The sequence below is a fragment of the Amphiura filiformis genome, chromosome 12 (genome assembly GCF_039555335.1).
Source record: "Amphiura filiformis chromosome 12, Afil_fr2py, whole genome shotgun sequence".
NCBI lineage: Eukaryota > Metazoa > Echinodermata > Ophiuroidea > Amphilepidida > Amphiuridae > Amphiura > Amphiura filiformis.
The window spans coordinates 47,976,532-48,001,854 of NC_092639.1; the positions used below are offsets into that span (position 1 = coordinate 47,976,532).

The 25,323-nt window shown below is 35.0% G+C and overlaps 1 protein-coding gene across 15 annotated transcripts in view; it reads right to left on the reverse strand.

Annotated features, from left to right (window-relative positions):
* LOC140166315 (uncharacterized) overlaps positions 1-25,323 on the reverse strand; it is a 122,931-nt gene that overhangs the window by 44,659 nt on the left and 52,949 nt on the right. For 13 of the 15 annotated variants that reach the window (XM_072189745.1, XM_072189743.1, XM_072189742.1 and 10 more), the window contains exons 5-11: positions 22,051-22,152; positions 14,257-14,513; positions 9,973-10,230; positions 7,195-7,540; positions 5,349-5,496; positions 4,215-4,423; positions 989-1,012 (exon numbers count right to left, since the gene is read on the reverse strand). In XM_072189745.1, coding sequence (XP_072045846.1) covers positions 989-1,012; positions 4,215-4,423; positions 5,349-5,496; positions 7,195-7,540; positions 9,973-10,230; positions 14,257-14,513; positions 22,051-22,152 — 1,344 coding nt within the window. The remainder of the gene's footprint in view (positions 1-988; positions 1,013-4,214; positions 4,424-5,348; positions 5,497-7,194; positions 7,541-9,972; positions 10,231-14,256; positions 14,514-22,050; positions 22,153-25,323) is intronic. The other 2 variants (XM_072189747.1, XM_072189741.1) reach the window with 1 other exon arrangement.

A 25,323-nucleotide genomic window follows, 5' to 3' on the forward strand; every position in this document is an offset into this window, starting at 1 on the left:
TAACAAGATTGGAAGTAGCCATTGCAGAAACAGCCTCATTATACAAATTATACATAACAGATAAAAATCAAAAGATGTTTGAAGCTATTCTGCAGTTTAGTACAGAGAGCTGTTACTTTTAAGGAGAAAACAACCACATCATATTTGTATGCATATTAGGGGATGCTGCAGGCTGCATCAAAAAGATTGACCAAACTGTTTTCTGTGATTAGGTAAAAAGATGGCCTCATCCAAATACAACATAACCTTAATTGAATTGTTATGTAAGGACGGGTCATAAAACTATCAATCCTGTTCATTTCAAGAGGATCCAATGTTGCATTTGCAAGAAGAAAGCTTTTCAATAAATATCACAATGTGTAACATTCTTTTTGATACAGCCTGTATATACAGCTAGCTCAAGACACAAACATGACAGCCCTCAAAATAAACAGTTGCAAATGACAGTCAATCAAAGTAAATTGGTAAAGGCACCATGGCAATAACATACTTATGGTTGGTATAGAATGGGGAATTATGGAAACTTTTGGGCCTCATTACTGCTAAATTGTTGGTAAAAAGTATACATATATTTAGAATGGAAAAACTTTGATGAATCCAACTGTGACATGAAACAAGGTCTAAAATTTGAATATCTAGGTTTTGGAAATTAATTTTTAAAAAGTTTTTACTGAAGAATTTTTTTGTTATACTGTCCAAAACAAATTTGGGTCAAAATTATGATTTTTGTGTGATTTTCTCTAAAATCAAGCATTTTTACATAATTTTTTACAACAATTTAGCCGTAATAAGGCCCCAAAGTTTCCATTAAACCAAGGTTAAGACCAACCTTAAAGAGCTAGAAAACAGATATAATCTATAGACCTTCAGGCACCAGATTCAAAATTGACCGTGTTATTGCTTATTTTGAAGGCTGACATATATATACACACACATAAAGCATTGGGGTCTATAAGCTGTAACACTGAACATCAAACTGGTTCATTACCTAGGATGGGCAGGCTTAGAAAATCTGCTCCGATCATTAACACCAAGAAAAAATATAAAACATAAGTTTATAAAATAACGCTGATAGGTTATCAATATTACTCAGACCTACTGACATATCATCGTTGGGCAGGAAAACCTCTTATATACTTGTGGCCCTTGAATATGTTTAGAACAAAACTGTCAAGAGGTTAAATAGGAGGATTTGCTTTAAACATGTTCATGGGCCAATGACACATAGGAGGTTTTTCATGTCCAACGATGATAAGGCATTGCGAGAGTGAACAAATCTGGGCTTAGCATGGATTGAAACCCAGCCTCAAGATTACCAGTCAAGAGATTTACCACTGCGCTACCAGAGTTCACAGCTGGTACTTGGTAATCCCAACCAGTCATGATTGTCCACTCTCTCAATGTGTCTTAAGCGCGCTTCAGACTCCATATTGTACGTACAATATTGTATGTACAATACTTTTCGTGACGTCAAAAAGTATTGCACGTGCAATAAATAGTATGTACCGGGAAAATATATATTGTGCTACAATCGTTGGTTGCTTAATTGATACGTAGTTGCCAAATTTCTAAGAGTGGTAAATTTAGTGAGTGTTCGTGCACGGAATGATGAACATCTTTTTATGTCTTTTTGTATTCAACTGTACTTACTGTACTTAATATTAAAAGGCCTATTAATACTAACGATATCAATAATATTAAAATTGTAATAATAATATAAATGGCGCATTCAGTTCTTATTCATTTATTTATAGATTTATTTATTTAGGCCTATTTGTTTATTTATTTATTTGTTTATTTATTGATTGATTGATTGATTGGTTGATTGATTGATATTAATATTAAAAGGCCTATTAATACTAACGATATTAATAATATTAAAATTGTAATAATAATATAAATGTCATATTCAGTTCTTATTTATTTATTTATTTATTTATAGATTTATTTATTTAGGCCTATTTGTTTATTTATTTATTTGTTTATTTATTTATGTATTTATTTATTGATTGATTACTGATTGATTAATTGATTTAGTGATTCATTTATACTGACATTTAGTCATATATTGATTTAGTCAGTTTCTTAAGTATTATTTGTAGGCCTATGTATTTATTCTGGTTTTGATTTGATTGATACTGATATTTTTATTGTTTTTTAAGTTTTGGCATATAACATTATACATTATAACACGTTGTGTTATGAATTTGCAACAGCTTTTTACATGTTGATATCGTTGAGGCATGTTATGATGGTGTATGTTATAGACCTACTTATGATCATCCCAATACATCCATAAACGTGTTAATGTGAAACGAGATTACTTGAAATATATATTTCAGAGTTGAAAGAGTTTCAGCTACAAACATAATTCTAAAATATGTCTCTCTGATTGGTTGATTGTCAAGAGGATTACGGCATCCTCAAAGCCTCTTGCTGTAATTCTCTAATCGATATCTATTATAGGACCGATCTTTTGAAATCCATACAACCGTGTCAAATGAAATAGTCTCGGATCATAGTTTGTGGACGATACAACATTGATACGTCAGATTTGAAATTGTATTAAAAATAGGCACAAATCACATTGAAAACAGGTTGAATGCTGGCAAAAGTAGATAAAATAACTATGGGTCGAATTTACATTAATCAGTGTCCTGCCTGGGCCAGGATAACATTTAGGACTCCTTCGCATTCTAAAACAATACTTTGAACACCAAATGTCCTTGCTTTCATTTTCTCATTTAATTTGTTTTAATTGTAATTAATTTCTTTGTCCACTGGCTCTGTGGTAAATCCGGTATTGCCCAATATTTATCGCCCATTACCCGTGTTAATCTATTTATTTATTAAAATGCACCATCTATTAAATTCCTGTAATACAATGTATAGGCCTAGTGTATTTGATAACAAATTTGTTTTTATTTTTTATTGGAATTTGGGTGCCATTACACGATTTCATATATATATAATATGTTTGGGCATGGCGGAATTAGTATAGGCCTATGATTAAAGATAGACATACTCTTAGGCCCCCCTTTTTTAATGTTTGTACATTATTAATATTAATATTTATGTACAAAATGCAAACGAATGTATATATATTTGATTGTTTTGTAAACATTAAATTTGATGTTTACTCATAATTATGTCTGGAAAGTCAGGGAAAAACTAAGCAGCATCGGTATTTAGTTTCCTGGGAAAGTGGATCAGATGAGCAGTGAGTAAAAGCATTCGCCCTAAATCTTTATTTGATTTTTATCTTTTATGAATTTATTAGGCCTACTGGTAAAGTGCAGAAAAAACCTCAAAACGCACTCTAGGATTTTTCATCAGCAGCAGTAGAAATTTATCTTGCATAGATTTTCTGGTGTCCTCGCTTGATTTAGCAAACAATGAACCGTCAGGGTTATAGCGAGGATTTAATCTGATTCAACTAGTCGTGGCACGTATATTTATTGCACGTGTAATACTTTTTGACGTCACGAAAAGTATTGTACATACAATATTGTACGTACAATGCGGAGTCTGAAGCTAGCCTTAGCGGCAAATTCTCATTGTGTCTCGCATATATTAATTGTGCCTCATATTCTTTTATGCCCTGGTAGGTGAAGCATATAGGCTGATTCCTTTCTTTATTTCTCTTATTATTTTTGTTAACAATATCAAAAGTTTCAAGAATTTTTTTCCCAAAGTCATGTAGAAAAGTTAAAAGACCTTCTTTCCTTTGTATTGAAGCTACAATCTTAGAACAAATTGTATGAGCGATTAAAAGGCATAATTAAAAATAATCCACCTTCTCCCTCCATACAATGTTGTTATGCACAATATGTTCGTCTTCACCATATCTTCTCCCAACACTGATTAGCGGTGAAAGGAGAGGGGGGTATACTGACAGGGGTGTAAGTGGGCTTGAAGAAAAAACCCTGAAAATCTGTAAAAAATCATGAAAATTGTGAATTTTAAATAAAAGTGCGGAAATTTGGGCAAAAATCTGGAATTTCAAGTTAATCCTGAAAACTTGCATCCTTGTACTGAAGATACTATTATAATACTTAAGACTCATAGAGTGTGCACACTATAGTAAGATTCACATGAGAATTAAAGTTCAACACATTTTTTCCAGGATTGTAGCTATATAGACTTTATACATTTTGCTCCTAAAATTGAACGCAACATTCAGTCTAGAATTCTGGCGATTCTAATTTCTTTACCTTGTGTTCTTAGTACTGGAGGTAACTCATCTTTAAACAGGTCATATATCCTGGACACATAGTACACCATGGTGAGTTTATCAGGAGCGACCAGGTTTGCCATATCGGTTCCAGTCATCGCAGGTGAAATGCCAAACTCGCGCTCAGCGACATCAAACGCCAGCTGGTTGTTCTTAGCGACATGCTCTGGTTGAAGCGAATCAAAATCACTGCAATTATAAACAATAAAGGAAATGGGAATTTCTGTTCGGTATATTTTTCTAATTTAAATTATAAACTTGGGAGGATGTTTTAACAGCTGCCAGTAATGCACCACTCATATGTAATAATTATCTAGAGTGCGGTGAATAATATCAGTCTAAAATGATGATATATCCTTCAATATACACCCAGTACATGATTTTGTCTGAAAGTAGATTTGGTTGAGTTTGGTTTGACTTGAAGCACAAAGTAAAATGGGCATAAGATTCTTATCAAGATGTGTATTCATTGCTGGGTGTTTATGCAAGTTCAGTACAGTGCAGGCATGAGATTAGCTTTACTTGAGAAAAGCTGAAGAAGAACAAAAAGGCTGAAAATTGGCATAAACAAACCACAATTGGGCTGAAATTAAATAACAAACATGTAAATTTGAGCAGCCAAACAGCCTGAATTCAGCAAATCAGCCGACTAAATACCTGAGAGTGATATAGGTGTAAAATATGTTGGTACAAATAATAATTTGAATGCATTTATGTGATAATTTCTTCATTCGTAACACCACTAGAAAACATTCCGATAGCTATTCACCGATTGCACGGCCATCTCAAAACGAGGTTCTATCCGCAAAGTGTGTGCTGTATGCCTGTCAAACGCATATTTTAATTACTGCGTATGTAGAAACAAAAATGCACATTTTGTGCATGCGTTTGCAGGGAGAACCTCGTTTTCGTAGCAAGATGGCGGATCCATGCAAAGGGTGAATAGCTGGTACTCTGTGAGCAATTCCGGGGAGATTTTTTTCCTTTTCCATTGAGTAAGCATTATTTAGACCATGCTTATAAAGGGGGACAGGACAGGGCACAGAGGAGAAATATAGGGCAATATATTTTGTATTTATTTATGTTTGCTACTATGTGGGTGTGTTTCACTTACATAAGATCTGGTCTATATCTGTGTATAATAGCACACAATGCAAGTCCATTTTTCCATGAGGTAGTCATGTCCTTTATATTCACGTTGACATAGGTGTCCGTCACCCTCTGACACCAGAACAACAGTTTGCTGCTCCGCACCACGGATGCTATATAAAAGAATAATGGTAATGATTAGTCAAATATCTGAATAATCTACAAATTATCAAGCACTTTTGGTGATTAAATGAGATTTTTTTTTGGAGAGAGGAACAATTTATAAATGTTGGTATAATTTGGGAAAAATCAACGCCATAGTTTTTTTTTACACAGAAGAAATGGATAAGTGATTTTTCTTCTTCTGAAAAGGAGTTTCCAATCAGTATAAATTTTTGATGTGCTGAAATTTATGACATTTATTTTTTTATTAAGAAAGGAAAAGCCAAGAAAACAATTCTTGACAAAAAATGTGATTTTGATGGTAAAACAACGCATTTCATCACATTTTTACACCACTATTCTCATTTTGTTCAAAACCAGAAACAATGGATACAAGAATACCGTAAAACCTTGTCTACAAGCATATAGAGTGCTTCTGATGAAAGCTAAATTATTCCAGGCGCCATTGTGGAGTTTGAGCAAATAAATTACAGATCCAAGCATATACAAACAAGTATTATTGTAAGATCAATCATTGTATTGGCATATTCACGCTTGTTTCATATTAAATAAGCTTTCATTTCAAACACTATATATGCTTGTAGACAAGGTTTTACGGTATCACCCTATCATACTCGACATCCTATACAACAAGTGAAACTCCACCTTTACCCTACCATGATATTTTAGCGATCTTTATTTTTCACAAATTTTTATGTAAATCTAATCAGTTGCATGGTTGGTGTCATTAGTGGTTTCAAAGACCTAAAATCCTATGGATCAAATGTATTTTTGCAAGCTTTTAAAAATTTCCATTCTGAAATCACCAGCGAAAACATGAAAATTATAACCTCAAACAATTGCCCGCTATTATACAGTATACAATACTATGATATAACACAAATTATTAGATGTAGCAAATCAAGAGCAGAACACCGGAGTGAGTATCTTCACCTTATGCACAATGACTGCAGTGAATCCCAGGTGTGTCTGCATACATTCCATAAATAACCCGCTTATAATATCAATCATGTTTTGATGTTTTGCTTTGTTATGGTTTAAAGGAAATAATGGATAAAGCCTTGTAAAATTAATTCTTACGGGAGGTAAATGGTCTATTTTTAGCTATGTAATGCTATAAATCATAATCCTGATTTATGAGTGATTTTCCTTGTTTTACATCTGTCACTTTTGACCTAAATTACTCAATTCCTAGCCTTTCCTTATTTTTTTAAAATTTTCAAATCCAGAATAAATGTATTTAGTAGGTATATGGTATATCGTAAACAAGTACAGGTTCAAGTCTGTATTCACAGGTTGGAGTTCCCATCTTGTTTGAAGCATTGGGGGCTGGCAACACTGTTTCTAAATATAATATGATGCTGACGTAAATGGGTTTCCCCATGAGAGGGGTGGGGGAATCCCCACAGTGAGCATGCAAACACCTTATTAGCCAAGCAATAGAGGTGAAGTGGCATTACCTATGTGTGGAACATATTGGCATTGCTATGGTTCGAACCCACAACCCCCCGATTATAAGTCAAAGGTCACAATCCCCTATCATAAGTCTAATCCTAAGTAAACCTAACCTAATCTTGGAGGGGGTCAGCAGTTATCTTAAGTCTTGCTGACAAATACAGTCCAAACTCTGGCCATTGCTAGGGTTTGAACCCACAATCAGGAAGGTTACAATGCAGTTCATAACCTACTTGATCTGTTGAGTTGTATAGATGATGTTGATGCTGGCCTGCTTCCCATTTCAAACTTCTTCTTAATATCTGGATCTTTGGTATCGTATAAATGAAGTACTTCGTGTGGTTTCACTGCCGTGGTGATGACATGAGGATATCGCGTGGTGGGCGTTATTCCGTATCTGTCGTAGTCCTTGGCCAGATTCTCGGGCGTTGTCTGAGCCAGCAGACGATAGATGCTCTCTCTTTCGGCGAGAACTTCCAGGGGGTTCATGACGCCAGCAGCCCAGCTTCGGATCATCCAGGCTGCATCGAAGCAGCCCAGGAAACCGCGGGCACAGCCTGAGCCGGTGGGCCAAAAAGGCTGAAAATAAAGATCAGAATTTGACAGTATCAGTAAGAGCACTTACTTTCTCAATTATGACCATTTGCATGAGAGCACACAATTTAATATCTTCTAAAAGTACACATTTTAACCTTACTATTGTTATTGGCAGTACAATATCTCCCCCTTTGTACGCAATCTCATCATGTTCAATGAAAATGAAATTGTAAACTAGATCACTTTGGGATATGCTCCAAATGTTCTCTATACACAATAACAAAGAGTTTATAATTTTGTTGAAAACTATTTATAATGTTCAGCTTATACAGTGATACAAGTTATTTTCTTTAGTTTTAAAACTTCCAACTTCCCTTTAACATTCATAAAATTGTATATTTGAATAACAAAAATAAATCACTACAAGAATGTATGCTACTGAGGCATTAGTCAACATACTAGACCAGTAATAGTCTTGTATCTAGGCAGTAAAACAGCTGAAAACATGAGCAATGTAAAATATACCACATGATGACATTTAGACTAATATCAAGAACAATGTGCAATCATTTAATATTGACTGCTAAGACATGGTATACTAAATCCTTTAGTGGGAACAGATCTGCTCAAACTTCTGTTTTGATTTCAAAAATATCTAATATATGCAATACCTGTATTGGACCTATACACCCTTCCCTTTTAAATATTGTGTGCCTTTGTTTTTGGACTTTCTATTCACTACTTGCAAAGTTCCACCATTATGCATTATGTGTAATGAGAGCCTCGAACTGGCAGCATACATGAAAGGAAGAATTACGTAACCTTTCACAGGATGTTATACGACTGGTTCAATTCCCATTCATGTATGCTGCCAGTTCGAGGCTCTCCCCACACAGTGCATAATGGCAGAACCATGCAAGTAGCGAATAGGCTAACTAGAAATACATGTACTACTGAGTGTTGAGGACCAGAAGCATAGCAAGAGTGGGGGGCACTGAGCCTGATTGACGGGGTAATGCTAATTTTTGGGCAATTTTTGATGGGATTTTTCAAAATTGACACTCTGATGGGGGCACATACCGCCATACCCCTATGTCACTGTTGAAAGCCAGATTAATATTTTTCTGATCACCCTGAGTATGTCCTACTGATTGGCATTCAATTGTAATGCATAATGACCGCACTATCAAACTAACAAATAATAATAAAATAATCATATAAAGAAAATGACCATAACCAAAAACAAGTAAGTAGCTACTTTTATTTTTCCAATCTTTAAATGGCACCACAGCTGTTCATATGATCACAGTATTAAATATTTATTCAGTTTTGATGTAAGTTTCAGTAAATGCAGTGTAACAAATGTGTAAACTAGTTAAGTTGAAAAGTAAAATTTAAACATTGTCAACAACTGACATATTTTATTTGATTGCATTGCAATAAACAATCCTCCAACAATGCACATAACCTTTACATTTCATCTGGATAAGTACTATTTCTTCCCAATTGTCATGATTCATTTCCACAGAGACAGACTACGAAGCTTAACATAGTGCACTTAATATAACCTAGATTTCATGAGTGACAAGTCTCTTTATTCCATCTGAGAACATTGTTTAACATAAGTTTTACTTTTAGTTCCAAATGAAGAAATCTTGAAAAATAGGTCATGCTGTACAACTACAATTAACTCGATATTGAATGGATTGGACATTAATGGGTCAATGTCATATCCACTTTTCTCTAAAAAAGCACACCAAGGATTTTGTCTTTCAAGTACAGCTTAGAAGGGATGGAGGCTCAAACCCATGGCAATTCTGAGCCACTTCCTGGCTTGGTATGCTTTGACATCTTTATTTGATGTGCACAGAAAGAAGTGTTGTTATAACAAGACCAAGATCTTATTTTCCCCCATCTAAACTGCGGGATAAATTTAGAAAATAAAAGATAGGAATTTGTCTTTTGCCTATCCAATATTGTCAGATGCTGATTGCCTATTTTTTATTCTCATTCTTATTCAGTTTAAGTATACTTTTTAAAGTAAAACTGGTTTTTTTATTCCAGAAAAAATAAAGTTACTATTGTGAGGACATCCCCATTTTTTTAAATTAACGAAACCATCACCAACATCTAAGCCGCCGAACCAACACTCTTAGTTCATGCACATGTATTAAGCGAACGCATTATTGCACAATCATTGAGGATCTACAAGCATGCTGCTGCGCCATTGCGTGTCAGCGCCTGCATTGTCTTATACGACTAGCCACTATTGTGTCATAATGTATAGCTGAAAACCAATCAAATTGTGTGTATTCTTGACAAGACACATCAACTGAATTAGAATGTCTTTAAGACAGCCTGCATTTAACAAGAGTACATATGGAGCAAAAGACTTCCTTGGGGAAATAAATCTTTGCACAAGCATAAATTTCTGATAGCTACAGCAAGGATATTGCCCCTGGTAAGTTTCTCACCTCCAGAAGACTGTCGCCCATAAGGGACATCAGCAGCCTATGTCCATTCCTATCTATAATTCTCGCAGCATATTCCGCCTGGAATAGAGACGTAAAATCAAACATGGCAACGTCTGGTAGGCCGTAATGATTGATTGCAAAGTCCAGATGTGGCAGCTGGTTGTTGGTGGAGAAGTTGGCAGCTTGGCGCGCATACGCTTGCAGCCTCTCTTGATCAACGTTCTTGTGGGATAGTAAAAATTCAACATCATTGTGATCCTGGTGGCAAGAGAAAGATACAATAGTCTTTATTTATTGATGTTAAAAGTAAATGGAGAGCAAAAAAAATAAATAGAAAACACAATAAATAAATGTAGATATTTATATAGCGCTTTATGCCGTAAACAGCCTCAAAGCGCTTTACATTTATTCCGCCGTTATTAGAATATGTCGGAACCATGTTTGCTGCCTACAAATGGCGCAGGGTTCATCAGTACAACGACTGTGACTACAATGTAGACTTATATAATCTACTGCCTTTCAACTGAAATCTTCAGGATTTCTATGATTATATCACACTTCAGCAACCAGATGAGTTACATTACACATATTTCAAATATTAAAGAAAGGAGCTTGACCAAATTGACAGTCTCATAATACACTTTATCTCATCAGAATTCACTTTTTTTTTGCTATAAAGTGAAAGCTCATAATTTCTCATAAGTTCATAACCTCAGTGAATTTGTAAGCCTGGAATAGGTTTTGTTTAGGAAGTATGAATAACAAGTGGTGGTTACTGGTTACCACCCCCCCCAATAAGTCTTGTACTGTTATACGGGCCATTAGGATACACATGTTTGCTTATATATCCAAATCACTATGTAACTCAAAACTTGGAATGTTTTGGGAGATGAGCCTCAATGCGAAGTAGAAAGGGAGAAATGGGCTGTTCCATGTAAAATCCACACTCCCCCTGTGGAAGATTTTTAAAATATCTTCCACAGGGGGAGTATGACTTTCAAATAGAATAAACACATTAAGCAGTTCTATTTGAATTTCATACACCCTGAGAAGGATTCAACCTGAATCTTCCACAGAGGATGGGTGAGTTTCAAATAGAGTTGGTTAATGTGCTAATTCCATTTGAAATTCATACTCCCCTTGTGGAAGATATTTCCAAAATGTTCCACAGGGGGAGTGTGGATTTTACATGGAATAGCCCAACTGGACCACAATCTGATTCAACCACCTCCAAAATATAGTTTTATCTCAAGAACAGGTTCTCTAAAAAAAAAATCTGTTTTACCTATTGAAGCTATTACAATAATTGTATTTTGTAATTCCTTTTAACCCATTTTGTTACAAACATTTCTACTGGGAAAACATGCATACTGGTGTATTAGCCCAGAAAACCTAACAGGCTTTCTGGCAGCTTGTTCCACAAATCATACAAACTAGAAAAAGAATTGATGTACTTCAAAATCTGGGTAAACTGCCAATTCCATTTCCCTGCCAATGTAGAGGTTCAGTACAACATGCTAACAACCCTTTCAAAAATTGGATTCAAAAGATTCTTAGATAGACATACTTTTATATTTCTAAACTTCGTAATCCACAGAAATTGACTAGTAATTATTTCTTGTATCACAAACTCGTCCCGCTGGATATATATATAGCTAGCCGACGCAGTTTTCAACTACTTAAGATACAGATACATTCACAAATTAATTTTTCAGCAGAAGACAGATATGATCGTACTTAACTTCCTCCTTGCTCATTTATTCATGCTCTAGTAATAACTCTTGTAATAGTACATACTTCTCATAGGTACATGACAAGGGATCTACTTGAAAAAGTAATATGTGACAGAGTATGTTGTTGTAACATTTAAATCATTCATAGCCTTGCCATTACATTAGGAAATAGATTGCATTCCGTCTAAAATGTAGACAACTGGGGTAATGGAAAGATGGCTATCCGATGGTGTAACTGATAGAGCATTGCACTCATTTCACTCCAAGTTTGCAAGTTGTTTATTTATTTATTATCTATTTCTTGATTGATTTATTGGTTGGTTGGTTGATTGATGATATATTGATTGATTGATTATATGTTTAATTTGAGAAGCCTTTCAATACAAAAGTCCTGATTGAATGATTGAGTGATTCTATCTTTATTTTGCAAAGCTCTTTCAATACAAAAGTAGTGATTGATTGATTGATTGATTGATTGAGTGATTGTATCATTATTTTGAAAGCTCATTGATTAACTATATCTTTATTTTGCAAAGACCTTTCGATACATAAGTACTGACCGGTCGATTGATTGATTGTGTCTATATTTTTAAAGGTAATTGATTGATTGATAGATTATATCTTTATTTTGGAAAGCTCTTTCAGTATATCAAGTAGTGACTGATTGATAGACCGATAGATTGATTGATTGGTTATATCTTTATTTTAGAAAGCTCTTTAATACATTATTATGAATAGTACTGATTGATTGATTGATTGATTGATTGATTGATTGATTGATTCTATCTTTATTTTGGAAAGCTCTTTCAGTATATCAAGTAGTGACTGATTGATAGACCGATAGATTGATTGATTGGTTATATCTTTATTTTAGAAAGCTCTTTTAATACATTATTATGAATAGTACTGATTGATTGATTGATTGATTGATTGATTCTATCTTTATTTTGGAAAGCTCTTTCAGTATATCAAGTAGTGACTGATTGATAGACCGATAGATTGATTGATTGGTTATATCTTTATTTTAGAAAGCTCTTTTAATACATTATTATGAATAGTACTGATTGATTGATTGATTGATTGATTGATTCTATCTTTATTTTGGAAAGCTCTTTCAGTATATCAAGTAGTGACTGATTGATAGACCGATAGATTGATTGATTGGTTATATCTTTATTTTAGAAAGCTCTTTTAATACATTATTATGAATAGTACTGATTGATTGATTGATTCTATCTTTATTTTCGAAAGCCCTTTCAATACATAATTACTGTTCTCCCAAGAGGTCCATATATGAATAACTTGTTTAAAGTAATGAAGTGATAAATTAACTCCCATCCCATGTGAGCCTATTTCCTTTTTGTTCAGATCATTTTTGCCCTAAGACCATTTAGCATTAGCACTTGCCAGGAAATGTGTGGGCCATGACAAGCCTCTATTAGGCAAGGCTTTGCTACTTGTACTGGTTTACCTGCACATATTAAATTCCCAAAAGAAAATCCCAAGCAGTCTGGTTTTACTTGGATTAAGATCTCAGATGTCGCTATCCATTTGGATATTGTGTGTTGCATTGTACAATACTGTTAATACAACCAATATCAAGACATACTTGTAGATTACTTAGTTACTTAGCTAAATAGACTCTGCTTCTATTTGGATCTGAATCCTAGAGACCATTTATCACCTACTACTAACTATAATAGTCCATATGGGATTATTGGATGCAGATTGTCAGATATCGCCACAGTAAAAACTACTTTAAGAATTACTTTCACTCAACTAACAAAGCCTGCTTCTACTCAGATATGTATCTTACAGGTCCATAAGTATAAATGGATATGGAGTAAGTGACTATATCTCTCTCAACTTATAACATTGCAGATAGTCATCGATATGACCCAAAAACAAGATATAATTGGAGAATACAACCTCCTTGGCTACCAGACTCAGCTTCTACTTGAATACAGGCCTTTGAGTCCATATGACTATGGAATTATTAGCACAATATGTCCCACAGAAAGACCTACCTGAAGAACAACTATTAAGACTCTACTTATATTTGTATCTGACCATTGTCTGTATGCACAAAACAAGTTAGAGTCTAACTTAGGGAGGGATCCCTTTAATCTTTTCTTTTCCTCCTTTAATCCCAACAAAGTCCAAAATTGAACTGCAGCCATCTAATATTAAGCTACATGTATAATAGTGCTCTAAAACAGGATCTATCATAATACAGAATAAGACAAGTAAATACCACATAGTCCCTTCTCCATAGGACTTAACTTCACAGTAAGACCAGGTCTAAAGTTAGACCTGGTCCAACCTGTTTCGTGCATACAGAGGACCTCGTTGTTCACTTGGATATGAACTCATTGGGTACAGATCTAATTCTATTACACTGCACAAATTCTACCTAAAAACTACCTGCAGCAAGACTGAATAATAACTTTTGTTTCGAGTCCATTTTGATATGCAATTGTTGGATGAAAAATCTGATTGTATTCCACATACATTTTAGATGCTTATCCTCATTGCTAGTAGCATGACTTACCTGACGAATCACTCCTTTGGCTAACAGACTCTGTTTCTTCGCAGTCATCACAAAATAATGTGTATCATCCTTGTAGTAGACAATGTTCTCCAGATCGATACCAGTTTCCCTCTTCAGGTCCTGGAAGAACTTCTGATTGAAGATGAAAGCCACACCACTGATCTCCTCCACTCTAGCCTCTGCTTGACTATGTCTGTTGATGAAGTTGGCTGTGATGGCGATGGCCAATTTGCCACGGAACTCTTTACGTTTGAAGCCTGTTGGCGATAAAATAAGATGCATCCAATTCATTGAATGATAATATGTCTACAGATATTGTAAAACACTGGCTGAACAGAATTGCATTCATGGTGGGGAATTAATAACATCAAAAACAACACATTTGTGATGACTGGAGATGCTAGAGGGCAAATCAGTTCACATGAGATTTTTGGATCTGATTCCAATTTCAAAACACACAGCATCACTAAAAAGAAACAGGGATTTAAGGAAGAGATTCTACAATATTTAAATATGGCCTTCCATCCATGTTAACTTATCTTGCACCTCTTCAGATGTGTCAAAATAATAAAGGAGAAACAGGTTTTTTTCTGCAACATGATGCCACTTTTGATTATTTGTAAAACCCATGGATGCAGCCATTTATTTTTTTGAAAATAAAGTGCAATTTTCATTTTTTTTTACGGAAGACATGATCTAAATTCACATGGGGTTACCTGAATGGGTGACTCCATTTGAAATCTATACCCCCTGTGTGAGAGATTAAAGACATGTCTTCGATAGGGGGTATATGGATTTCAACTGGAATAGCCCTTTTCACAAGGAACTATCAAAGAGCTGTTGAGTTCAGTGCTCATCATTTACCAAACAATCACAAATAAAGCATTGTGTTGGTCCCTAGCTCAGATCTTGTGACGACCAGCTAGAGTTACATCGTATTATGTGACCAATTCGTCATGGTCGCAGATAACTCAAACACAACTTTACATCACAATAAATAAACTATGAGGGGATTGGACGCAAATTGTCGTATGAATCATGTTGAGGTTAGATAATGTTACAATATGGTTGGAGAAAACAAAAAATAAGACCTACTGCACTTAACCCACTTCATGCAAAAAATGTTTACATGTGATGACAGATTTACTGTCTGGTAAGAATGTTTCAGAGAAAGAGGCTATCAATGCTGGTTTTTTTCCCTCATAAGAGCCTTTAGATTTAGATTTTGCTAAGCTTTTTAAGGCTTCTATTCAATGAGGCCTCCTTGTTCTATGCTTCTTGGATGTAATGTGAAGATATTCAAGGAACATTATTGATATCACCACCATTTTTGTATGGTTTTTTATCAAATTCATTTGCCCAATCTTAGAGCATCGGGCTAGGCAAACAAAGGTCCTGGGTTTGGGGTTTTGATGAACAGTGGAGAGAGGGGACAGGGGATGGAAATTTGCCTCTATGGCTCTGAAAGGAACTCAAGACTTCAGATTTATCCAACTAGATACATTATACAAGCAGACAATGAAGTCTTGTTCTACACGTAGCACATGGCTGGTCCCCCCCCCCTTTGATTCTCAGCAGTTTCTCTGTCATGATTATGTACAAGACTCAGGTTTGCAAAGCTTAGTCTTGCGGAAGGGTCATAATATGATGACTAGTCTTAATATGCTTTTGGCCTTGCCAAATTTTTATTGCAATACACATTAGCATGCTGTCATCTTTAAAATTACCATTCAAAAGCAAAATTGGTTTAAGAAAATGGCAAATCAGACACTTTAAAAATTCAAGCCTAAAAGAAATTCAGCCACCGTTTAACTTTTTCAGTGGAATACAATTCAATGCACCTGAAGTGACACAATGTCTTATTGCATTGACTTAGACCGGCATTGAATTACACAATACTTCTTGGATGACAGGAAAATAGGATCTAGTTGATAATCATAATTTGACAACACTCAGACAGTTTTCCTTCGGGGCTTGTTCATTTCAATCCTACGGTGTTCGATTTCATACTACAAAGTCATGTTTGCAAACTTGGAACAAAAATGAAAATTTACCCTGATCAAGTGGCCGACATATCATATCTGAAGTTTATCTCAGGGGTATATTGGGCTATTCCATTTAAAATCCACACTACCCCTGTGGAAGATTTTGGAATATCTTTCACAGGGGGAGTATGAATTTCAAATGGAATTGGCAAGTTAACCAAGTATAATTACTCACCTTCCCTCAGGTTGAATCTTTCTCAGAGGGTGTATGATATTTCCAAAATCTTCCACGGGGGAGTGTGGATTTTCAATGGAACAGCCCATTTCACTATTAGAGTCTCACAATTAAGTGATAACGTCATGCAATTTCTGTATCTTTTAACAAGAAATTGTGGACAGTAAATTGACAGGAAGATTGAATCGTCTTCATTTCAGCATAACAACACTCAAAAGGCTTTTTGCTTCAGGGCTTCATCACATGTTTTGAGTGGATTTCAAATTTATTCTTTTTCTCTCTGCCATTGCAATTTACAAATGTAGGTGGTACAACATTTCTGGGACGACATTACAAAAGATATTTTCAAATCATATTGGGGAGTGGGGGGGGGTGGGGTGGGCAGAGAGACGGTGCCAGGATTTTTCAGGGGGCATGGGGTTATGTGAATTTCAGAGGGGAAAAATCAACAAATTTTGGGTTTTTACTGGGGGGAAACAGGGAAAGGGAAGAGTTCTGACTGGGGGTATTTACCCCATGCCCCCCCCCCCTCTGGCCCATTGCCACTGGGGGTGCATTTTTGGGATGTGCAGCTGAGACTCTGAAAGCTGTACCCTGGAAATATACAAACTGAGATAATAAATGACCCAAAAGTATACTAATTTTCTGGATCTTTAAATGATTTTGGTTCTACATTACAGTAAATTTGCCTAATTCTGGAAAATTTAGCTACAAAACAATGAAAAACTAGCACTTTCGCCATTTTGTTGCAACTGGAAAAGCCTGAAACTGTACCCAGAATCTGCTGCACATTCCATGTTAACCCAACTTTCCACTAGGAGGGCCCCTGGTATAAATTTTTCTTATTACGATCTCCCTTCCTTTTGCCAGTTCCTGTCTCTCTGATAAGCTCTCTTCATCCCTCTCCCTCCCCATTACTCATCACTGAAGTTTCAGACATAAGATAAATATTAATTTTGGCATCCATTCAAACCCATATTTCATGTTGTTTAATAATTAAAAGACTAAAAGCGGTAAGAAAAAACAAATTAATGATATTGCAATGAGCAACCTTTAATTTTTAAAAGAGCAGTGGCGGTAACTCAATGATAATAAACCATATAATTGGTTGAAAAAGATAGATAGTAAGTGTCTGTAATGGTGACATTTATTATAGTCTATGTGCCCTTTGGCAACTCATCAAAGCAGATATCAAAATGAAGATTTTTTTTCATATGGCTTCTTATGACTATCTACACTGAAATAATACTTCATATTTAGTTGAGATTACAGAATGTTACAATTGGTTGAGATAAGAGATGGTTTTGTATTGTGTCTTGTTCAGTTGTGTTATTTGCATAACTTTATGTTGTACTCTACCTGTTCATGTGTTTTTGCTTTTATCAATTCTCTGCATGGCTATATCATTAAGTATTTGCTTTATTCATTATTTTCAAATCCTTTCACACAACTTTTTTTTTTGTACATAATTCTTTCCAACATTCCTTTGCATGCAACATACATGTATTACTCCCCATTCCAGAAAAATGCAGCACTCATTTTTTGGGATTAAAAAAATATTATCAAGTTCTGCAAAATGAAAAATAGCTCAATCCTATTAGTACTACCTGGAGATAAAAGAAAAGGTTCAGTATTTTACTAATTTCTTGAAAAAAGAGCCAAAACATGCATTTTTGGCATGTTTTTTGACAATCAAGTCACAAAAATCGAAGACTTGGAATATGTCTAAGCATGTAATAGTTAAATAATTGGTTATAAAAGTGAAACATGTCTTTTCCAAAAATTATTATGCATAAACTGAAATTTGCCTTTGCCTTTGGGCTTGATTGCCACAGCATAAAAAAACATGATAAAATGAATGTTTTGGACCTTATTTCCAAAAATTGGCCAAATATTCAAATTTGACTTTAATTGCCAGTTAGAACTAACTACAGCAAAACAGGATAATATTTTTTTATCCCATAAATTTAGTGCTGTATTTTTCTGGAAAATGGAGCAATTATCACATCTGGTTTAATAAGCAAGTGGCTGGGTGGATAAATATTACACCCTACATATTACCAAACACTAATCCCATATTTCTTATATTGTAATAATCCTCCTACGAGGTAGTACCGACTTCAAAGACGAGCCCTAATTGTAACGGGAATCACTAGTCACACGTATCACCAAGAGCCAAGCTATTTCTGTAACTATTTCAGACTTCCAGGGTGAACCAACCTGTCATATTCCATTTTGAGCCGTTACTTCCTCCAATAATATCATGGCTGATAATGTTATGTAACATTCTGTTTCCTCTCCTATGACATTTGTACAAAATAGCTTTACCCCACAAAGGTTTACTGAAAAGGGGGTAATTTTTGAGCCATGATATGTGACACGATCAAGGGAAATGAGTTGGATGTCGCTAATATTGATTATGAGATATTGGCAAAGAAAGTGTTAAATTTTTTTTTGTTTTATATTGTTTTCAGCGATGGATAAATTGATGTAACTTTGCAAAGAAAAGTCATATCAACATGGGGTTTTCAGTTTCAGAAAGCTCTAAATGTCCTCTTGATAAACATATGTAAAACTCATTTTCGACCAGGGTCGACATGTGACTCATTCCCCTTGATCATGTCACATAATAAGGTTATGTAACATTCTATTTCCTCTCCTATGTCATATGAACAAAATAGCTTTACCCTCACAAAGGTTTACTGAAAAGGGGATATATTTTTTTTGTATAATTATTTGCACTTTATTGATTTTGAACTATTTAGCTTTTTCTGAAACTTAAATAATGAACAAAGGAGGCATCCTTTATGCTTCATCCTGGTAAGACAATGCAAGACTTTTAATATATGCGAGGATCAGACATAAATGATGCAAGCCCAAGACATTATGATTTAAATGACTCTATGAAGCTCGGGCAGTTTGCGATTTTGAGTTTTCGTGCATTTTTATTTTGGAGGTAGTTGTGTCGAGTGTGAAAAGTATGAAAAGTAATATTCCACAAAAATTTCTACTTTTAGGGTAGAATAGCTTTAAATACCCCAACAATAGTTTATCTTTAATGATTCTTGCACACCTACGCATAGTTGAATTCACTGTTGAAACATCATCACAAGTTTTATACTGCACGATAATATCTCATCAAACCTCCATCATGTCTATATTAATATTTAGCATCCTGCAAGTTAGAAAATTTTATTTAAAAGTTCATGCTGCGCTGTACACCCATGCTAATAATAATGGCTATAAATATTATAATATTAACCATAACTGATATTATCAAAATAGTACCAGTAAATAACATGCTTGAGGTTATTATCTAAGCTCTAAAGCAATAAAAAATCTATTTCTATACCTGATGCAAGCCTTGTGTTGATTAGCCAACTATCTATTTCATATTTCACGCAGCACTATTATCTGTACAATTTTAATAATTAAAGGGGCATTTCATGATCCACAGCCTCATCCCCCTACTTTTCTGCAAAGATTTGAGATTTATACCACCAAAAATCTTTGGCTTTATATATTTTTTATATGCTAAAAATTTTAGGTCTTTAAAAAAATGCCGATTAGAAAAAAACAGTGTTGCTGGATCAAGTCATCACTCATGACTAGGAATCCAAACAAGTAGGATTCAAAACATTGAGTCTCCATAAAATGTGAGTACTTTGTACATGGATATGTTTGATAAAACTTAAGCTATAAATTGAACATTACTATCCAAATGAACCTCTTCCAGAAGATCAGAAAAAAGGTCTGTTTTTTTCTGTAAAAACATTCAAAGCAGCCCTTATTGAGGGAAAAATTCACAAAATGTGTTTTATTTTCTGTAAATATTGAAATCAGCTCTTTTTGAACAATCCCCCCTAAAAAAAGGTCCCCTTTTAGCTCCAACAGCCCACTTAAAATAAACCCTTGCTATTGGGTCTGTTTGCAGACCTTTTGCTGTTGTTACAACATATATCTACAGGTGGCTTGATTGTAGCAGGACATGTAAAGGACATATTAAACTTGTGAGTGTGACACAGGCATACAGGTTTAGTAGTTTCCTGACAGATGACAATCACCAACGCATGATAGTCTGTTGTCTTACCGCAATCACGGGGATAGGAACTTGGTAAGAAGATGATATGACATGAACTCTACAATGATACAGGACTTAAAAGGATTAAATCTCAGCTTCAAGTTACATAATATATCAGTCTAAAATTTGACCGATAGCAATGCAGGGCAATGCATAAAAGCCTTGCGGTTTACAACACACAATTCTTTGAAAATCAGGGTGCGGCAGAGTGATTTTCACGAAAATTCAGGTGCCATGCCGCCTTTTATAATAGAATTGGACAAATGAACCATGAGGATGCTTGGTCTTTTGAAGGGTATATTAAGCCACCGGTCATGTGTACACTGTACAGATAGCATATATCATGTACATGAAGCTGACAGTATGAAGCTTCCAACAGCAAATCAACATATTTTAGTGTGATTCCAAATAAAACAGATCCCCAAAACAATGAAGAAGTTCAAACTCTCAACTTATTTTGACTAAGATTGTAACTGTGTAAATGGAATAGGAAGGAAGAGTTATTGAATTGACGGACTCCGTCTCGAATATGAATTCGGAAGGATTTCCAAACCTCTTTCTTAAAAGCTTCTTGGATGAGAAGATGATAGAGGGCGGGTATTGAACTGAAGGCCTATAGATAATAACATCACTGCTCTTCTCCATCTGACTTATTAGCTCAGTTGGTAGAGCATCGGTCCGTGATCCGAAGGTCCCAGGTTCAAATCCTGGATAGTCAGTGAAATTTTTTCACTGGCTGTCATTTATGTATGTGTTGACTTGTGTTAAAAACCTTTCTCATAGTTATTGAATTGGCTATTCCAGTTGAAATCCATATACCCAATGTAAGACATGACCTTAATCTTCAACACACAGGGTGTGTAAATTGAAAATAGAGTCACTCATTCAGGTAACTCCATTTGAAATTCACAGTCCCTTTGTGGAATATTAAGTCATGTCTTGGATTCATAGCGGTGTATGGATTTCATCTGGACTCATTCTCGTTTTCTAAGCGGTTGATCTTGTTTACAGAAGAGTCATGCCTGTACATGTATCTTGCAGTCAGTTTCCAAAAGAGTAGGGTGATAACCCCTGACTGGCCCTATATGTCCACATGTTTTTCTGGTTATTCACACTCAAAGTGCAAACATGGCGAGGCAGTCAAGCATGGAGGAACTGATTCTGATACTGACCATAAACTAGGTGAAAAATTCTATCGAAATCTAAATGTATGTATGTATGTATGTAGGGGTGAGTGTGTAAGGCAAGGCACTGTGGACCCAAATTTTCAAAGGTCATTCAATGAATGTACAAATGTATTGGGGTTAAAGAAATGTGCCCTGATAGATGAGCATGTTGTGGATCCTAGTGAGGGTGTATGTATGTCAGCTTTTGGATTTGGATACCAATTCTTTTGGCCACCAATTCTTTTGGCCAACCATAACTATAAGTTTAAGAAGAAAATGGTTGAAAGGTGGGTGCCCATCATGCAAAATATATAACCTATATATTACCTGTGAGAGCATTTCTACTTCCGTCAGCTCCACAGATGACATCAAATTCAAACTCGGAGACAGGGTGATCCTTTGGGTTCAGCTGCGCTCGCCAACCTATACCTGGAGATTGTAAGAAAACAAAAAAAAATTTAATCTATGATAGTACTAAAGAATTTTCATTGTTCTATGACAATAAGGGTACAAAACATGCTAATACCACTGTGGTATTCCACTTGAAATCCATACACCCTATGGAAGACATGACCTTAATCTCCCACACAGACCGTGTGAATTCAAATACCCGAATGGGTGACTCCATTTGAATTCTACCCCCCCTGTGTGGAAGATTAATCATAGGCCATGTCTTCCATAGGGGGCATATGGATTTCAGCTGGAACAGTCCATTGCTCTTTCGGCTGATAAACAAAGTGGAGGTGTTAAGCTATGGCTAATTCTTCTTGAGCTCTTTTAATTAGGAGCTTAATTACATTAAGTATTCATTTCTTTCTCATAAAGAAGAAAGAACCGGTCACCTTGATCAGTATTTTTAATTGCCTCTTGCACACTTTTATGAATGTATGTACGTAACATCTAACAAAAGCAAACAAAACTGAAGTTTATCATATTTCAATCAAAAGTGAGGATAATGAGAACTTTATCAAACCCAGCACATTAGAAAACAGAATTATTACAAATTTTATTTATTTTGGCCCTCACTCATCAATGAAGTACCAGCAACATAATGCATCCTATCATCTCAATGCAATATTGTCCTTATTATACTAATGAGAACCTGTGAAAGTACTTAAATAGTCAGGAAATCATGCCACCAAGGACGGCATCCTTATTTTCACCTGGGATTTTCACCACAGCCTTCATTTGGCCATTAAACCTATATGTGACCAGCTCCAACAAAACCCCCCAACAAGTCACCAGACATGTTTTTGAGTTATACAGGCCTTTAAAGATGACATTCCCATAAAAATGTTTTTTTAATTTCATGGTATTTGATTGTGGGACTAAGTGGACTTTCAAATCTTTGGACTTGCTTATTAAAAAGAGATTTATTTAATCAATAAATAACAGTTGAACTATGATAATCCCTAACCAATCCTGTGTAAGGCAGGAAACTAATTGGCCCATTACTCAGGATAGCAATTTGGCAAAAATATCAAGGTATCATTTGCAAAATTATCCATATCAGCGAAATAATTCAAAATTGGACAAAATTGGACCAAGTGCAAACAATAATTCTTGCAAAAAATACAGCCCAGATACATAGCAATCCTAGGTAACAATTTTAAGTGCTGAATTTGGTTAAGCTAATATACAGGCTAGCAGGCTTTTATAAAAAATATTCAAAGTGCTCAAATAATATCTTTATGAGCACTGCTAACATGTAATTTGAAATGTCTTGAGGCATCTAACCAGTATTTGTAGTATTTGGCAGAGTACATAATTACAATACATGCTATGAATGTTTGCTTTATACAAGTTAGACAGTGAGTGGTTACAGAGATTAATAATACTAAATTTACATTATAATTTAAATAAATATATCTTCAAATGACAATTAATTGTATGATTTCTTTCCTTTTTTCTTCTCACATTTCACTTGTAAACCAATTAGACAAAATCAATGACTAGCTGAACTGTTTTTTATTGACAATCGATCCAAACCAAAACATGAAATATTCATAACAGCCTTCTCTCCTCACATAACTACCCTATGCATACACAATCGGCTATGTATCCAGGCATCAAGATGTTGGTGTCAAAGCCCTTCAAACCCGAAAAATTTCAACACCAACTTGTTAAAACCTGCTGGTTTCCATTGTTATATAATTCATTAGAGGGTGCATACAACAAATAAAATAAATTTGACCAAGGTCACCCCTTTTGGGGCAATATTATATAAATGCCTGTAGTCTGCATTTTTATTATTTTTTAGGACAGGTTCTCTAGAAACTCCAGAGGTCAATAAAATTATATTTGAAATCAAAGACTACCAGCCCATTTTCAATTCAAGTAGGATTTTCTCAAGTACTTGCTTACTTTGCTCATATATAATAGAGAGTAAACACTTCAGTGGAGGACTAACATGGCTCTGGTTTCCTCTTTTACTATTTATACTGACCAAGGTCTTTTCAACACTCAAAACAATGAATATTATCAAACCAAAACTTTCCCTGGTGAACAAGTGGCATTTGATTTGTGCACTTCCTCTGCTTTAGATAACTCAAATAGTTGCAAAAACTGGGACGAAATGCCAAGAAATCTGTGATTGCTGAGCAGGTTCACATTTTTGTTGAGAGTGAGAGGAGGTGAATTGATACCAGTGAGCCAACAAATTTGTTTCTAACTTTTACCATGGGAGTAAACTTATTTGATACGTTGCTATGCAAATGAACCATTTTAATTTCACCTTACTGTTTGTATCGATGTGGGTCCTGCTGAAATCAAAGACATTAGACCCAAAGATAGCCAACTCTACCGTGTTTGCGTATTGCTCATAAAGAGTAAAATAATGTACCTCCGGGCATGCGCCAATTTGCAATGTGCCCTGCAAACTTTGATTTGAAGTGTTTGCTTGTGCTTTGTAATGCTGAAGCTTAAAAGATGCAAATTATGATTCAATATCAGGCTTTTAATGATAAATGTCGGTGGTACACATTTTGGTCTCCACGCCTGCCAAACTAATATGGGGCAATTCATATCAGAGTTGGTATTCTTTGGGTGTAATCTCTTTGGCTGAAATACAGATTACAGGATTACATCATTTCAGCAATGACCTGCTGACCCATATATTAACTTACCATGTATTTAATGGTACCACAAGACATGCATGGGGTTGAGCTCTTCTTATACAATAGGTTTTGGCCATTACATATCAATTTGTATATTGTAGCAACTATTGTGAAACTTGGCACAATCTAGGTTGGCTTGCATCATTTAGCTCACTTTCTGGTATCATGATAATCTATAATTGTGTTATCATTTTGAATAGTCCTGTTGTATTTGAGTTATATCACTATACCATAGATTCCTGAGTAATCAAAATACCCTCTGTTTATGACTTGAAAATATGGCCACCTTATTTTATCAGTATTTTATAAGTTGTTATTAATCTATTCCAATTCCAGTGACACCTTGTGCATATTGTCCTGGGTAGGATTAGGTAAATGTTGACTGCAGGGGCGTAACAACTGGCACTGTTATAAATCCTAATACAATACATCCAATAGTCCAGGGAAATGTAATTAGGTGACACAAGAGCTGGATTTTGTTTTC